The sequence below is a fragment of the Hemicordylus capensis genome, chromosome 5, assembly GCF_027244095.1.
Source record: "Hemicordylus capensis ecotype Gifberg chromosome 5, rHemCap1.1.pri, whole genome shotgun sequence".
Lineage (NCBI taxonomy): Eukaryota > Metazoa > Chordata > Lepidosauria > Squamata > Cordylidae > Hemicordylus > Hemicordylus capensis.
In genome coordinates this window covers 61,211,500-61,230,124 of record NC_069661.1, presented here as the reverse complement: position 1 = coordinate 61,230,124, position 18,625 = coordinate 61,211,500, and the positions used below count along the sequence as shown (strand labels likewise).

General features: G+C 43.7%; 1 protein-coding gene and 1 long non-coding RNA gene across 8 annotated transcripts in view; one reads left to right on the top strand and one right to left on the bottom strand.

Moving 5' to 3' along the window:
- Nucleotides 1–17,995, bottom strand: part of LOC128328176 (uncharacterized) — a 31,187-nt gene extending 13,192 nt beyond the window's left edge. Inside the window, exon 1 of the long non-coding RNA XR_008309060.1 lies at nt 17,237–17,995. This is a non-coding gene — a long non-coding RNA (uncharacterized LOC128328176). The remainder of the gene's footprint in view (nt 1–17,236) is intronic.
- Nucleotides 17,398–18,625, top strand: part of SLC10A7 (solute carrier family 10 member 7) — a 221,592-nt gene continuing 220,364 nt past the window's right edge. For 2 of the 7 annotated variants that reach the window (XM_053257900.1, XM_053257902.1), the window contains exon 1: nt 17,722–18,098. In XM_053257900.1, coding sequence (XP_053113875.1) covers nt 17,999–18,098 — 100 coding nt within the window. In that variant the 5' untranslated portion in view covers nt 17,722–17,998. Of the gene's footprint in view, nt 17,640–17,682; nt 18,099–18,625 lie in introns of those variants that run through there. The other 5 variants (XM_053257899.1, XM_053257903.1, XR_008309059.1 and 2 more) reach the window with 5 other exon arrangements.

Sequence of the window (18,625 nt, the reverse complement as noted above, 5' to 3'; positions counted from 1 at the left end):
TGGATACAGATTGCCCTATCTTCAGTTCCAACAACTGGGGTTTGCGTATCTGTGATGAGGTTCTAGACCTGGGTGCAAAAATAATCTGTGGGTGCAAAAGTAGGCAATTTTCACCTATCCACTGTTTCAAGGCCACTGAAAATGACTTCTGGAGTCATATCCAATCTGGAGGCAGTGCGAAGACATTTTGTGGTTCTTTTTAAAATATTCCCATAATTTTTTGTGAAATGTGGAGGAATTGAGGTTGGTGGGGGGTGGTGTTGCTGGAAAGCTGAATACCTGGAAAGCAAGTTAGAATACTTTATTTCTCTTATTTATGCTCCCTCCTCCCTCCAATTTTTAGCTGTGTGTGTGTGTGTAGGAACACAACCCAAAGGGGTAACTTTTCGTTATTTGCATCTATAGGTGGAAACTGAACCCCCGCAAATAATGAGGGCCACCTGTATAGATAGGATTGCAGCTTTAGTAATGACTAATTTAAATCCAATTATTTCAGTGGGTCTACTCTAAGCAGGATTAACATGAGACACAATCTGTTGTGTTTTGATTTCTGTTTAAATACTTTGTGTATGTATATTTTGCTCCCAACACCCACTGGAAAAGGTCTTCTGGATAGGAAAAGTTCCTTGTCAATAGGGTCCCAAGACCTGGGCAACCACTTGCTGTTCGCTATACCCCTTGCACCTCTCTGAAGGGGCCCATCTTCACTCTTTGTTCCAGGTCTCACGCCAACCTTGCAACACTGCTGTATGTGTGTATGGGGAGGGGAAGGGAGAGAGTGCCCATCATAGATAAGAATATCAAGGTATCAAAAACCTTGTCTCTAGAAAGTGGAGCCAGTTTGCAAGCAATAAATGGGACATGCAGCTTCTTAAAGACTAATGGATTGTGGCATAGGCTACTGCTTACTTTGCCAGATGCACAAAGTATCACTGGGTCTTGTTATATCCAGAAAAAAAGTAATTCTGGGGGAGGGGTGGGGAAATCTCCTACCTGAGTTATTTTTCAAAACTACTAATCTTACATATTAATCTGTATATTACATCATGAAGCCATTTCCAACGTCTTTGCATTGAAAGTATCTCTCGCCAAAGAAGTGGTATGTATTATTATTCCCACATTACAGTTGCATGTAGTCTTAGACATGGGAGCGTGTCCCAGGAGTCTGCATGTCATTAAAATAAAATGTGAGAAACAGCCCTCAGTTGGGATTTGCTTTTTACATCTGATCTTTTTTTTGCGGGGGGGGGGGGAGCCTCTGCATTCCTAGGAGGAAAGCACAGAAACACTCCCAGAGAGGAAATGCCTTCAAAGCTTTCTTTCGTACTGGGGGAATGAGACACAGAGGCAGACTTTTCTTTGCCACTCATCATATTAAGAGAAATCGAATTTAAAGGGACTCAATGGCTATTTTCTCTGGATCAGAATGTAACTAGACTGAGTTAAAGAGGGAAAGGGCTTCATTATGTTTACCAAAACTACTGACACTGCCTTTTTCTGCCTTGGAGAACTCAGTAGTTAATGAAAACAAATGTAGAGGTTGAAATGAAACATCAATAAATCCAATGATGTTCCATTGTCCATATACAGGGATAACAAAAGAGTGAGACTGAATAGCTCACATACTGATGATGACCAGTGAACCTTTGGGTTGGATTCTTGGGCTTGCTGTGCCAGCATTTAAGTGCTTAGAGCTGTCTGCATGTGGCACTATGCCAGACTGGCACTACAAATACACATATCAGGCAGATGCAATGATTCACACATTTAGAATAAGAGCACCAGCAATGTAATACATTTTTTAAAAGGTATTAAAATAGGTTTTGTGGGGGGGGGGGGAAAGCAAAATTCAAGTTTCACGGAACATCAGCAAATGCAGATATTAGATCTGAAGGAACATAACTGCAGCATCAACCCCTTGCAGACAATCTCAGAGCAGGTAAACTTGCAAGATTTCCCCTTACCTCATGAAAGTATGCCCCAGGTTAGTTGAAAGGATTGTTTTTTTTAAATCTAACACCTACCTACATTTTCCCTTCGAAAGCATAATCCACTGTGACTACCAATCTGTTTGTGAAACCAAAGGCAGCTGCTTGCATATCTAAAATCCATTGCTTTCCCTGCTTTCCAAGATTATGTTAGCAAAATGCCTCTCATTTGGTATGAAAATGGCTCATTTGGTTTAAGAAAATGGTGGGTTTTTCTTTTTAAATGAAGCTTCTGTGGGCATACTAAATTTAAATTTGAGAAACTGATATTAAGCCATTAAAATTTTGGTTATTTTTAATAGACATGCATCAAACTTACTTCTCATTTCTATTTTCCATGAGGTATTTCCATTTTGGACATCTTTTATAAGGTAGAACTAACAACAGCCCATCTTCAGAGAGGATTCTATGTAGAATATGTATATTCTCATCCCAAAGGGAAGTATTTAAAATAATAGTATCTTTTAAATATCTCAATTTAATAGCTTAACCAAGAGTTGTGAAGGGGTATGAAAAACTCTCTAGGAAATGCAATTTTAAAAACTGAACTCATAAAACATTTTTTTATTCTTTCACATTTAAATAAGGCTGTAGAAAGTCTGTACTATATTTCAAGAGTCTTTTCACTGTGATTGCCTTTGAACTGTTTTAGGTCCAAATCTTATAGTTCATTGCCTGCAGTGGAACTGGATGTTCCTTGTTATTTAAAGAACATTTACCAAAGAAGTATCATCTTCTTACTCTATAGTTCTGTTTTAGTTGAACTCTTTTGGAGCGAGTTAGAGAGCACAATGACTATTTCTCCATATATCTCATTGTTTGATTTTGCTGCTGCCTGGAGCACAACATCCACAAATAAGACTAAAAAATACATAATTTTTGCAGTAAGGTGGCCACATTATTCTTTTGCGGCAATCTTTTTGTTTAAACAACTCTGCCCTAGGAAAATCTCTAGGGGAGGCCCAGCTGCTGTAGGAACTGTTTTGGGTTATTGAATACTAATATATATGGCATCAAAATATATCTGAGGATTTCTACATCAAGATAGATAGATAGATTTTATTATGGTCAATAGACCAGCAGAAAAAATACATAAATAAAACACGGAAAAAACATAAAACAGTAGTTCAAGAGATATTCAGCTTAATCATCTTATGCTGGATACTTACAGCAGCTGCCAGGAAGTTTGCAACATTTAACGATGATGGAAGAATCCTAATCCAATAATAACAGGCTAAAATAAAACTCATCTGGAGGTTTCCCAGATGGGGGGCTTTAGTATGGGAGGAAGTGGTGTAAGTTAGGATGCGTTAGGACGAAAGTATTTAAAATGTGCATAAGTGTAAATAAGCATAAATCAGAGTAAGTCTGGGCTGTTCACAGTGCTGCTTTTTATTATGGTTGAGTACAGTTTGTTGTACTTTTTCAAACCTTGGCTTGTTCATCAGGCAATCTTCTCCCCATCCATCCCATATGTTTTTCATGTAGAAGAATCTAGTTTCAATCCCTGGTATCAAAAAGGATCCCAGGTAGTGGGAAATATTCTTGTCTGAAACCCTGGAAAGTTGCTGCCAGTCAGTGTTGACAGTGCTGGGCTAGATGGACCAATGGGCTGACTTGGTGAACTTTACTTCATTTTTATATATATATATATATATATATATATATATATATATATATATATAAACAGGAAATAATAAAGGCCTATTTCTTATTGTGGCATAAGAGCCACTTTTGTGTAATTTACTCCCAAACTCTACTGGCAAAGTCCATAAAGAGGACATTGAGCAAATGACACGAACATTTCCCAGATCAGCACTGCTCCTCACTGGGGTCAGCCCACACAAAAATAATTTGAGCAGAGGGGACATAGCTCAGTGATGAAGGTGACAGGTCCAATCCCTGGCATCTCAGGTTGGAAAGGCCTTTGCCTGAGACCCTGGAAAGGGTTGCTGCAAGTTACAGAAGAAAATATCAGCCTAGATGGACCAAAAAATCTGATTTACTATAAGGCAGCCTCTTGTCTTCTGTGTCTCAATATAGGAACTGGGCCAAATTGTTTGTAGAAAAGACAACTCAGGCAGTGGTCTCAAATCACAGACTGCAAACCAAATTAAACAGGAAGTTCTGGTAAGAATTAAATTGCCTACTTGCCTTTCACGATAATCTTTATTGATAATTACCATCTTCATGTTAGCCCACTTCCTCCTCAAACATTCATGCATCTGCCATCCTGAATTGGGGTGAATGACATCAAAACAAACTATGCCACTGAGGTGCTCCTATGTGTCACTACAAATGTATCAAATCTGGTCCAAATCACTTAGGCGGTTCACAAGTTAGCCCACTTCTGGCTCAAACATTCATGCATCCACCATCTTGAAGTGGGGTGGATGACATCATCACAAACTGTGCTATTGAGCTGTTCCTATGTATTCCTATAACTGTACCAAATTTGGTCCAAATCTGTCCAGGCATTGCAAAGTTGATAGGAGGACAGGACACACACACAGCTCCATGATCTTATAAGTTTACTTTCATTATGAAATGTAGGCTAAAAATATCACAGAAATGCACAGTCTGCTTTTTAAAAGCTGGAATGGGGAGTCAATTTCCTGAAATATTTCACAAAAGGTGGCAGTGGGGTGACACATTAAGTCAATGCCCATTTCCCAGAAAGAGAGCAACCTGTTCTCCATTCTCTCTTCCCAAAGGGAACTGGTAAAAAGTATGCATATGATTCAGGCCCAGTTCTCTATTACCTCACACCAGTGGTCACTGGTTCTCTAAGCAATAATGGGGAGGGGGAAAGAGACAAGCACGCTACAGGGCGTTTTGAAGCCATATGGACATATTTTTGAGCGACGTGCCTACTCTTCTTCTGGAACTGGCAGATAATGGGAACTAGACTGCATTGTCTGAGGCCTACAGACCTAAAGAGAAGCACCCTCTGGCCACTACCATTGGCTAGAGGATTAAGGGCACCCAAGAGGTTGACCCCCTGACTCTCAGGAATAACATCTTGACAAGGGGAAGAACTGCCTAATCTCTGTCATCACCCAGAGAAGGAATAGCAGAAGGGAACTCACTTTCCCTGTCACTGTCAGACAGAATTCTGCTTTGCTCTGCTTCAACTGTCACTTACTTGATAACAGTAAAATTGATGGGAAGCAGACATGGGTCTCTGCATTGGCCAGAAAATTCATGGTTGGTGGATTATGTGCACATGTTTATGCTTGCAAATTATTAAGGCTATTCTCATGACATGAGCTGCCTGGCATAACCCAGGCAGCTCGTTTTGTCTAAACCGCCGGGAGCCCACCACTCTCAGCTGCTCCAGCCAAGGGTAGCCCTGTTCTTCTACCCAGCATTTTACCCAGGTAGAACGAACCACGAGTTCATCCTGCCTTGGCAGGCAATCTTCTGGGCAATCACCACTGGGTAGAAGGCTTCTCCCCGGCCCACCGCCATTTTGGGCAGTGAGTCAAGGGGAAGGACTGGCTGCACCAAGTGCAGCAGCTGCCTTAATGAAAGCAGCCACTGTACTGCTGGTGCAGGTCTCTCTGGGTTGTGGGAGGACTTCATCCTCCGGATCCCAGCTGCTCATGTGCAGGACAGCTGATGGGAGCATGTCATAGCTTGCTCTAAAGAAAGCCCTCAGATTGTGCGGGTTCTCTAGGGTATACAGATAAGTAGTGGGACTTCTGACAGCAATGCATAAACCCAGCCTCCTTCTCGAACATTCAGGGATCATAGAAAGCTCGTGTTGATTTTCAATATCCAGAATTCTCAGCTTCAGAGCCTGTAGAGCTTGATTATGGCTCAACAAAACCAGATAATTCATGGCGAATCCCAATGAAAGAATTTTAGCATGGATTGCCTGGGCCCAAGAAGATTGAAAACTATCAGCCAAAATCATCGAAATCCATCCTTGAGGAAAGAAGTTTATCCTAAGCCAAAATGCTAGGATCAACATCCAAGCTCTAGCCTCAATTCTCAGAACACCTAGATCAAATCTCAATGTCACAGAAGGAGCGCATCTTGGTGCTCTTAGTATTGCCCTAAGACATTTTGCACAGCTTCCAGGGTTTATAAAAAGGATAGGGGCCCAACTGCACGCCATACAGTAACTGACTCCTAGCTTTGGCCGCAAACAGTTTGAGAGCTGCTGGTATGATCTCTCCTCCTCCAGTAGAAAAAAACCTCCATATAGCCAGAGAACATTGCTGAGCCGTCAGTGTAATGTATTCGATGTAAGCCTTCCAGGTCTCTCTGGCATGCAAAACCACTCCCAGATATTTATAGGTATAAACCTGCTCAAGCTGATGATTATCTCTCGACCATCGTAATAGTCTGGATCTTCTTGCAAATACCATAACCTTCGACTTCTCATAGTTAATGGAGAGCTGGTTAGTTCTACAATAGAGAGCCAGATGTTTCAAATGAAATCTGGGGAATACGTCTAAATAGCTAAAATTAAATAAAAATATTGCACATAAAGGAAAGAGATAAGTAAACTTCCTTACATCTGTGTTTCCTGAATGGCTTCACTGGTGCGGGCAGGAAAGGAACTGGCTTGAAACAAAGAGGAAAAGTTAATATATTTGAGGAACCTATAACCTTTCACACGGGAGACAGCCTCCCCACCCCTTTCTCTCCAGAAGCAGCATAGAGAAATAGAACAAGTTCTCTCTGCTTGAAGGGGAATGCAGAGGTTTTGTGACACTGGCAGCCATTACATCACTCCCCAGGTTTTGTACTCAAAAAGTCTTTGCTTGACAACCAGTACACTTAAGGAAAGGGATGAAAAAAGCCTGTGATAAACAGAGCTGCAGCTAGGTAGTTTTGGAGCCTGGACCTAAAGGCCTTTAGAGCACCCCCTCCCCCGCCCGCAAATTAAGCATCATTCCCCTACACACACACTGTGACACCCGCAGTATTTTTAATACATGGGTTCTTGAGGGCACAAACAGCAACTGAACTCACAATAATGTAAGAATATAAAACAGCTATATTTATGCAAATATGCATTTGCAGAAACTTTTCAACACACAACTTAACATATTCCCATCCCACATATTTCTTTCCCCACTCTGTCTCTAAAGCACACGGTTCAATCACACTCGGCTGCCTGGTGCAGTGCAGGCCAGTGGAGAACACACCACCCAGGACAGACTAAAGAGGATTTGGGGGCCCCTGGGGGTGTGGAGACCCTGGACCTCAGCCCCAAAGTCCAGGGTAAGAGTGCCAGTGGTGGTAAAGGAAGAGAACTGTGTAATGGCTGCAGACGTCACAAGACACTTATATTCTCCCTTAATAATATGGCTACAGGGAGGGTACAAGGCCTAAGCAGAGGCGTATGGTAAGGGTGCAGATGAGCAATGACCGTGTGGACAGGGAGAGGGAGGAAGCAAGAGGAAAGGGAAATAAAGATGAGATGAAACTGGCTGAGAAGGGAAGCTGGGACTGGCAACCGATCACCCAGTCAACTGTGGTCCATCTGTATGGTGGCCATATTTCCATAAACGTTTTCTCCATATGGTGAACATTTCACTAATATAGCATAGTTTTTTATATTTTTAAGCAAAACTAGTTCTTGTTCACACTATTAATAACTCTTTTCAGTGGATTTAGGAAACCTGAGATTATACCACTAAGTGCTTGTGAGAAATAAAAATGGGCTGTAACTTGTCTCCCATATATTTCTACATTTCTTCCTCAACTTCTCTATTCATAATTAATACCTCTCTTTATCTTGTTCCTTTTGACTATCTTTGTTCTTTCTAAGTTAAATTATTTACTATCGCCTCTTCTTTTCATTTAAGATCTCTTTATCTTGTGAGCTGCTTTCCTTTATTCTGAAATCTCTGCTGTCTAAGTGCATAATCAGATGACATCCACTACTGTACAACTTAAAAATCCCAGTGCATTCATGAAAATCATTTAACTATGTATTTATTTGATGGCAAGGTATGTCATGCGAATAAGAAGCTGAAATACTTCAGAGAGATATAAATTAAAAGGTCTAGAACTTCAAGCTACCATTTGCAAAAGACCTTTACATTTCACTTCTGTTCCGCCCAAGTGGTTTTTCATTAGCTCCTCAACAGATATAATTTAGCAGATTTAAATTGTTTTAAATTAGTCAAAACATTGAGTAATTGCCTTAACCAATTAGTCAATGAAACAACAGAATGGTAGTTAATTATTTTTAAGAAAGACCATGTGATAATTTCAGTCGATACTTTTTAGCATGTTGACAGATCATAATCTCTGCTGCTACTGCTACTGCTACGGTACTACTAAACTTTATTTGATAGCCTCCCAATAACAAATTGTTCCCTGGGTAGCTGAATGGTCACATTAAAACATCCAATAAAAACACACAAAACACATCAAATCACAACACACCAAAAAATAACAACATTACAAAACAATCTAAAAACTTGTTTTTTAAAAATCAATTTTAAAATCAAATTTAAAAAGCCTGATTTAGGACAACATATTCACAGCTTGTGAGTCACCAAACTAAATACAGTCCACAAGCCATATAATATAGCCTACCAGTTAGTTGACAACCCCACTGGGCTTGGTAGCCCCAACAAAGAGCCAAAAAGAGGTTTATCAAGCCTTTGGTGGGCTGCCCCAGATGTTTAGGACTACAGCTGCCGAAATCCCCAACAGGTAGCTGTAGTCCAGCAACATCTGGAGATCTAAAGTTTGGAACCTGCGGCTTAGGGAATAGTGATACCAAAGCTTAGGGCTGCATCTTTAGTTTTAATGACTGAACATCATGACTTTGGCATAACACCAATGCACTGTGTCAAATACATATATGCCAATACATAAATATATGCATTGCATTGCTCTGGCCAGATACTTGTGCAGCTACATGAATGTAAACATATAAATAGATGACACACTTCAGACAACAGCTGTCTTATCATCCAGTGAAAGGGATTTAAAATATAAATTATATACCAGAGTCAATAGTTTTTAATTTCATACTTCAATTGCTTTAGAGCCCTTGGATGAATGCCTGGGCTTAGTGATTTTATTTAATTTATAAATATGCTCTGTGTTGTTTTCTCTGGCCTGAAACCTCCTCTAATGACATGTCACAATTTGGGATTAATTAAGATCTCTTTATGAGCTTCAGGGAAACACAGAAAAATACGCTGTATTTTTTCATTATATCTATATCATGTTGAATGCAACTTTTAACAAAGCACATGAAAACATGGGAAACAGAGAGTCCTAACTTGTAATCGTAACTAGGTGAAAAACAAGCAAAACCTCCATGGCATAGGTGATCTTTGAATTTGTAAGCCCCCTACAAAAATACTACGCTATACACTGGTTTACCAAAATATTAGTAAACAAAATTAGAACCTTGAACCAGTGTGCCATTGTCAATAAATGTAATAAATAAAAGTGAAGATAGTACTGATACATTCTTCATAGTTATTATCACTGACATCTTACTTATGAAGAGCAACTAACAGAAGAGAGACTGGGAACGTTAGCACTGCAACTGAGGAACAACGATTGGATTTGTAGTATTCTAAGTGGGAACCGCAACAAAACGTCGTGTCTGCATAACTTCAATGCCTACCTCAAGGTTACTATAAATGTAAGGGTTCAAGTAGGCCAATTTCCTTTCTCCGCCCCCAGTTCCTCATCACGCTGTTCTTGTTTTTCCTTTCCTTTTCTTTTAGTTCAAAACCTTAAATTACTTCTGTGCATCTAGGGAGTCCCCCAAGTATTTAGAAACCATCCTGTTTTGGAGTGATCTTGGTTTGTTTCTAATCGAACAGGCACTCTAAAATATGCAATACGGAAAACATAGGGGGGAGGGGAGCGGGAGCAGGAGCGGTCCTTCCATGAGGCAAAGTGAGGTTTTGATTTCGAGAGCAGATTATTGGGGCACCAGCAGGTGACAATCATTCCATGTTGTCTATCCATGTGGTTTGGCACAAGTATGACAACTATCATACTTTGGACACATTATGCAAAGATCCAGCTCCCTTGAGAAGTCCATAATGCTGTGAAAAGTTGAAGGAAAGAGAAGAGGACGACTAGAAGCAAGGTGGATGGACTTGATTACAACAGCAATGAATGCACCACTGAGATACCTTAAAGGCCAAGCTGAAGACAGATAATCCTGGAGAGACTCTATCTATGTGGTCGCTAAGAGTCGACACCGACTTGATGGCACTTAATCAATCAATCAATCAATCAATCAGCAGGGTGGCAGGATGCCTCCTGCTGCTCTTCTTTGCCCTGCCCCGTCATAGGAGTAGCTTTGCCTCTTCCTCCTCCTTTTTGCTACCACCACCTGCCTTGGCATGGGATACATGCAACCTCCTTGATCTCTTCCCTCATGAGTTGCTAGGCTGATTATGAGTTCTGCTTCCTCCCCCTTTTCATAATCAGCCCAGTGGTGCAAGAGAGAGGAAATGTAATAGGATATGTGGTGGCTATCACCGTCACGAAGGAGGCAGCAGAGACAAGTGAATTTGTGTGGATGCATGCATGAAATCAAGTGGTGAAAGGGAAAGAGGGGGAGAAGTGTGTGTGGGGTGTGTGTGTGGGTGGCATTTGGCATTCTGCCTCAGGTGCTCAGAGGCCAATACTGAGGCAGGGACAAACAAGTGATAAAATGCAGTTCAAATATTTAAAAATTGGTTGGGAATGAGGTTAAACAAATTGCTGTGTGGGAAAAGTGGGTTTTCAGAAAGCATTTGAAGGGAGGGAGAGAGAACTGGCACCACACACATGTTCAGGGAGAGAGAATTTTATTATAAGGTTTCTTAGAAGAGATTTACTTAACATTGAAATAAGCCCACTGCCTTTCAGGTAAAGGACCAAAGAGGATCATATATATTTTCCTAAGTCTGGGAGAAATCTCATTCAGCAGGAACTCATACATAATGAAACAGAATAAATCACAAGAGATTAAGTTGTCTTTAGTATATAAGAGGTGTGCCCTTTCCCAAAGGAATGGCAGATGTTTCAGTATCCAGGCAGGTCAAGACTTTCATACCGTTTTCTGCAATAGTGCCTCATATTTGCTAACAACGATTGCACCAAATTAATGAATTTGTCATTAATACAAAAGCTAATTCCTTTCTAAATGTGACTGTAAGGAGCTTTGATTATTATTGAAACAGACTTACAAAATCAAAAGATATGTGTAGCTTCTTGCTCTCACTTCTGAAACTGCCAAGGTTGAGACAGATAGATTTGCTTTCGCTAAGGCTCGTTCACATGACCCCAACAGAGTCGGTGGAGCGCCCAGCCCTGGTAAGAAAGTCATGTTTAGCCGGATCAGCAGTCATGTGAACCCAAACATCAAGGTAGGAGGAGAGGAGAGTGATTGTGTGAGAGCCAGCTGGGTAGGCTTTTTGTCCTCCAACGTGGGTTGCCTGCGCCCTTTCTACCCGGTGTTTATTTATCCGGTCTATTGTGTGCAGCTCCCACACAATTACTCTCCCCTCCTTCTACCCTGATGGTTGGGTTCACAGGACTGCTGATCCAGAGTGAACATGACTTTCCTACTGTGTCTGGGTGCTCCACTGACCCTGTTTAGGGTCATGTGAATGAGCCTCTAGTCTCAGAGGACTGCAGATCTCTGAGGCTAGTAGAAGGAAGGAGAACTTGTGCAGTCAGCACAGCAGTCTTTTGTAAGGTAAAGTGTGCCGTTGAGTTGGTGTCAACTCCTGGTGCCCACAGAGCCCTGTGGTTGTAGAAATATCAGCATGATTGGGTAGAATATAGGAGGGGTTTACCATTGCCTCCTCCCGCGTAGTATGAGAGGATGCCTTTCAGCATATTCCTATATTGCTGCTGCCCGATATCGGTGTTCCCCGTAGTCTGGGGAACATACCAGCGGGGATTTGAACCGGCAACCTCTGGCTTGGTAGTCAAGCCATTTCCCTGCTGCACCATTAGGTGGCTTTGTAGCAGGGGTGTAAACTCCCTCCCTAGCATTTCAGGAGTTCCCCTCCTCATTTTTCCTGAACACTCCTCCACCAAACCTAATAACCCATGTCTCCAATGCCCCCCTATCCAAAAAACATCTGCATGAGAAGTTGCTCCTCAAGCTTTCCCTCTGTCAGCATCCCTGTTTTATAGCATGACAGGCCAACAATACAAAATTGTGCCTTTGAAAGAGAGTGAGTGAGCAAGAAAACACACATATGTCATGCATGGGACAGGAGCAGTTTGCCACTTGGATGCTCACCCATGGAGACAGTTGCTACTCATCCCAAGCAAGTGAACTGAAAATCACAAGACTTTAGTAAACGATAATCAGATTACATGACTTATATGGTTCAACAGCAACAAACAGGGGCCAGCCATAAGAAATGGGGTCTTCCCTTGGGACATTCATCAGGTTCCTAGCAATTAGGTGAATATTTAAGACCCATCTGTTTCAGCAGGCATTTGAGTTTTGATGGTTGCTGTGCTGGATCTTTGCTGCTACTGTTATATCTCTTGTTATGTCAATTTTATCGATATTGTAATTGTGACATTTATGACGGAGCCACCTAATGGTGCAGCAGGGAAACAACTTGCCTAGGGATCAAGAAGCTGTCAGTTTGAATCTCTGCTGGTATGTTTCCCAGACTATGGGAAACATCTATATCGGGCAGCAGTGATATAAAAAGGTGCTGAAAGGCATCATCTCATACTGTGCAGGAGGCGGCAATGGTAAACCCCTCCTGTATTCTGCCAAGAAAACCACATGGCTCTGTGGTCTCCAGGAGTTGACACCGACTCGACAGCACAATCTTTCCTTTCCTTCTAAATAAGATCACTGACCATTTTTGAATATAAATAATAGAAAAGTAGGGAGTAAATATATTTAAGTTATAAATAAAAGGACAGACAAATCACTCAAGAGTAGCTTGAGTCTGATGTTGGCCATACTAGATGGGCTGGTGGGCATTGATGCTGGTGGGACAGAGAGACCACCAACCCTCCTGCACAAATCCATCATATAAGCAGTCTCCAGTCTTTTTAAAAAAGATGCTGTACCTATATACAGTGCCCCAAAAGCATGCCCATAAGCACTGATGCACTCAGAAGTCACAGCCCTGTGCTCAATACGCTTACAGCATTTGTTTGTAGAGATGCTTCAGTTAGCACACCTGCACTCCAGAAGTGCTACTTAGATCAGAAACATGTTGCTGACAGTCAAGCAATGTCCTTCCAATCTAAGCAGCACTTCTGGAGGGCAGGTGCATTAATCAAAGCATTTGCCCTCTTGTGCAAACATGCAACACTGCTTGTGCTTCACCACGAGGCTGCAGCAGCACACGTGGATCAGCACCGCTCATGCTATGCTGCATTGGATGCTAGTCAGTATTTTCCCCCCTTACCTGTATGCACTTATAGCTCTATAAATATGTATACCTGTTTAAATCAAAAAAGTGTTATTGCAGAGTTTTGAAGAGCCAACGAACCACTTTCCACTTCCGCTTTTTAATTTATTCATAAATGATTTAGAAGTTGGGGTAAGCAGCAGTGAGGTGGCCAAATTTGCAGATGACACCAAACTATTTAGGTTAGTTAAATCCAAAACTGATTGTGAGGAGCTCCAAAAGGGATCTCTCCAAACAGGGGGAGTGGGCGACAAAATGGCAAATGTGGTTCAATGTTGGCAAGTGAATGAATGAATGAATGAATTCTTTATTTACGACCCAAGGTCAGCATAACATAACATAAACAAAACGTGTCATAACATAGGAAAATACAACTGGAAGAAGGAAATATGTAAATCAATATCCACAGATAAATAATCAATAAAAATTATAAAATTAGTCAAGAAAAACTCGCTGCCATAACAATACTCCAATAAAACAGAATTTGGCCACCTTAAAGGTGACATCTAAAATTCTATCCGCAAGCAGATAAGAAACATAAAAACCTCCTGAGCAACCTGGAAAGGGTGTCAGAAGAGGAGTTAATAAGGAGCATCTTAAATCTCTATATAATGGACAGCGCAACAAAACATGTTGGATGGATTCGACTTCCCCGTACCACATGGGCATAATCTATTCTCCCTAGGGATCCCCAGAAGCCTCCCCGAGAGCACCGCTGAAGGTAGCATATCATATCTTGCTCTAAAAAAGGCCCTCTGATAACACATCATGCTAAAAGCATTCAAAAAGGCAGCAGGGCCCCAACTAGAACTGCTCAAACCCAACCTCCTTTTAGTACAATCAGGGATTTGGGAGAGTTCTTGTTGAATTTCAAAGTCCAAGAATCTTTGCTTCAGGATCTGCCTAGCCTGGTCATACCAGGTAGTCCATAGACAGACCCAAGGACACAATTTTGTCCTGAATAGCCCGGGCCCAAGTGGGCAGGAATACATCAGAATTTTGGCAAGTGTAAAGTGATGCACATTGGGATGAAAACCCCCAACTTCAAGTATACACTGATGGGATCTGAGCTGTCGGTGACTGACCAGGAAAGGGATCTTGGGGTCGTGGTGGACAGCTCATTGAAAGTGCCGCCTCAATGTGCGGCAGCTGTGAAAAAAGGCAAGTTCCATGCTAGGGATCATTAGGAAGGAAATAAAAAATAAAACTGCTAATATTATAATGCCCTTATACAAACCTATGGTGCGACCACACTTGGAGGACCGCGTACAATTCTGCTCACCACATCTAAAGAAGGGCATTTTAGAGTTGGAAAATGTGCAGAAGAGGGCAACCAAGATGGTCAGGGCCTAGAGCACCTTCCTTATGAGGCAAGACTACAACACCTGGGGCTTTTGAGTTCAGAAAAAAAGATGACTGCGGGGAGACATGATAGAGGTCTATAAAATCAAGCATGGTATGGAGAAAGTGGATAGAGAGAAATTATTCTCCCTCTCACATAACACTAGAACCAGGGGTCATCTTAAGAAATTGATTGTCATGAAATTTAGGATCAACCAATGGAAGTACTTTTGCACACAATGCATAATCAATTTGTGGAATTCTCTGTCACAAGATGTAGTGACAGCCAATAACCTGGATGGCTTTAAGAGGGGCTTGGATAACTTCATGGAGGAGAGGTCTATCATCGGCTACTAGTTGGAGGGCTATAGGCCACCTCTAGCTTCAGAGGCCGGATCCTTCTGAGTACCAGTTGCAAGGGAGTAACAGCAGGAGAGAGGGCATGCCCTCAACTCCTGCCCGTGGCTTCCAGCGGCATCTGCTGGACCACTGTGCGAAACAGGATGCTGGACTAGACGGGCCTTGAGCCGGATCCGGCAGGGCTGTTCTTATGTTCACAAAATACCTCTCAACTGCATATTCACTTCTAACCCACCGTTTCATCAAGGCTCTCAGTTTGGCAGTTTGGTCTCATAACAATAAAATGAGTTAGGGTAGCATAGACTGAGAGATAATGACTAGGAATGTGCATGAACCAGTTCGGAGGCCCTTTTACGGGCTTCTGAACCAGTTCAAACCCAAAGGTAGGACTGCAGAGGGGGGGATGGCTTTAAAGGCGGGGGAGGATGCACTTACACCCCCCCCCCGCATTTCACTCGCCAGCGCACAATTCCCTAAAAGCCCATTGGGGTAGCAGTGAACCTCCCTAAACGTTCCAACGTTTACCGGATGTAACCAGAAGTATTATCTGCAATGTGAGCATTTGCAGCTAGTACTTCCGGTTACATCCAGCAAACGTCAGGACAGGGAGGCCAGGAGATACGCTGCCGCCCCAATGGGCTTTTAGGGCATCGCGCGCCAGCAGGAAAATGTGGTGTGTGTGTGTGTAAATGCATCTTCCTCTGCCCTTAAAGCCATCCCGTCCCTCACCGTTGAACCAGCCCCTGCCAGTTCCGTGCACATCCCTAATAATGACTGGCCCAAGATTACTCAATGAGCTTCCCAGTTGGCTTGGATAATCTGATCCTGGTTTCCCACACAGCACACATAGTTCAAATCCAATGTGCACTTACCTGAGAGTAAATCCCACTGAACTCAGTGCAGGGGCAGAGCTATAATTGGGCTGACATGTTCAAGGAACATGAGAGCCAGCATCTGAGAGTTGCCTTGCTTACCTCCCCCCTCCCACTACTTCTTCTTCTACTGCTCTTGCCACCACCTGCTTCCCCCTGCCACTTGCTCTGACTCCCGAGCCCGGCCTGCTTCCTTCAGACTAGAAGCATTCTGGGAATGAGGGTGCACATGTGCCCTGATGGAGGCGCAGCAGGGCACATGCACAGCCGCATTCCCAGCAGGCACCTAAGCCTGATGGAAGCAGGACAGGCCTGGGTGCCCTGGTGAGTGGGCGGGTGGCAAGAGTGGTGGTGAGGTGGGGGCAGATGAGTGGGGGGTTGTGTGCATGTGGGACCGCACTGCCATGGGGGAGGGAGCCCCCCCCCCGGTGTTCAGTGCTCGAGCACAGGGCTGTCTGCCTCTCGCTACGCCATGGACTCAGTGGACATATTTCTGAGAAGACATGCATATAGGATGGCACTGCAAGTGAAGCGGTTTATCCCCAGAGGGAAGCTAATCCACCTTTGTGATTCTGATTTAGTGAAAGCTACCTTGAAAGCACACCGGTTTCAGTTTCATGCCTAAATCTTCATTTATTTCAATAGGAGCTGGGTACAACAGGTATCCTCTCCTTTATATTCTAATAAGGGACTAAACAAACACTTCTGAAAATGAAGGTATTCTTTCATTATTTATTTATTTTTAAGACATCCACGACTAATTTTGCGTGGTGCTGCTTTGCCAAACGCTTCCCCCTCTTCATTTCTAGAACGCATTACCTGCTCTACGACCCCAAGCACGCTTACTCTGAAGTAAGTACCAAGGAACTGAGGGAGGCTTACTCTCAGGAAGGCTTGTACAGAACTACAGTCCGATCCCACGCATTCTAACAGAAGTAAGCTGCTAACCTCAATGGGCTTTATTTCCGAATGTATGTGCACAGGATTTGTAAGCTACACAAGTCATCTAGCAAGAGCAAGGAATAAAATCACAACCAGCAAATGTACAGTATTGCGTTTCCCCCCGCTAGTTGGACGTTTGCTGGCACTTTCATCTCACTTTTCAAAAGGAATAGAAAAAGAAGTGGTGGTTGCTAGCAGCTGTTGCACTCCCTATTTACACGCTTATAGTTTGCAAATGGCGTGCAGCTCGATGATCCAAAGCACAGTTAGGCATGCCCAATTGCACATAGGGTCGCACTCTGTATATCTACACACAGTTGCACAAAGGCGCGCACTCCCTCACCATTCAGTCCTCCTCTTTTTCTAGCCGAGCTCCCAAGTCCCTTGGAAACGTGTCCAACACCAGGAACTGAAAACACAACGCCTCCCTCCCCACAGCTTCTACGTCGAACGCAGCGCGTCACACAGTGGGCGTAATGTCTCGAAAAGCCGCGCAGCCCGCCAATCTCTCTGTAGGGTCGTTGCTGTTCCTTTGCTCCAGGACCGACGATGGCCTGGGCTTCACTTTTTCTGTCCACTCGCCCGGGGGCTTGCACGGGTTAGGTCTAATGGTGCTCTCTAATATGGCACGCCTGGTGTTGTTGGGAATTAATGCAGCACAGCGGAGGATTTCCCAAGTCAACAAGAGCTGCTGGAATTCTGGCTGCTGCTGCTGCTGCTTAGAACGTCCAAAGGCGTAGAAAAGGGCAAGGTTTTCTTTTAATCCTTTTGGAGCTTGGGCTCGCGCTGTCCCCCGGGTCCTGGCGTTCTAAAGCGCGCGCCGCTCTTTGCTGTGTGCCTTGTTGCCTTCGAGGTTCAGAGAGAGCTTGTGCGCGTCTATTAGCAGGCGCGTGGTAGTGATGGCGGCTTTCTGTGAGACTTTTCCTGTCACTGGATACTATTCCTACTCCCAGCGGCGGCGGCGGGAGCAGCTTTTAACTAACCCTGCAGCAGCGGCGGCGGCTTGCACGCTGCGAAGCCCGTCTGCAGGAGGGGCCAAAGGGAAGTCTTGACCAACTCCCTTTCTCGCCTCTTGCAGCTGTGGAAGTCTTTCGGGCACACCGCCATGGGCATGCTGGACAGGCTGAGGAAGGACTGGTTCATCCTGGGGATAGTCCTGGTCATCACGGTGGCCAAGCTGGAGCCGGCCTTTGGGGTGAAAGGGGGTAAGTCTGCCTGCTGGCTGCCTCGCCTGGTAGCGGGCAGGTACCCGTGTATGCGGCTCTTTAACGGGGGTGACGTGGCGGGGGGCAGCCCTAGACTTGTCTCTGACATGCTTTTCTCGGGTGTTTGCAAACAAAGAGGAATGAGGGAGCGAGATCTGATGAAGCCTCGTATTTGCTAGTCTCTCAGGTATTTAACAGCAAGGGCGGGCGGGGGTGTTGTTGCAGAGCACTCTTTCTTTGGCCTCCTCAAATGGAGCAGCAGATTCTGCTTCCAGAGTCGCTGCCCGATGCTTAGGATTGCAGCTGTACGCGAAGATCTAGCTTCTCCCCTTCGCTTGGCCACCCCAGCCATTCTGATGTTCATCCCCACTCTCCAAACTCCTAAGCAGACTTATATTATTGACACGTTGCACAGGCAAGCCGGCGGGACGACTCAACTTCCGCGTTGTGCAGCAGAGCAGAGCTGGGACGAGCTGGGCAAGCAGAGGCCAAACGGGAAGGAGCAAAGTGGCTTCTTTCTCCCCCTC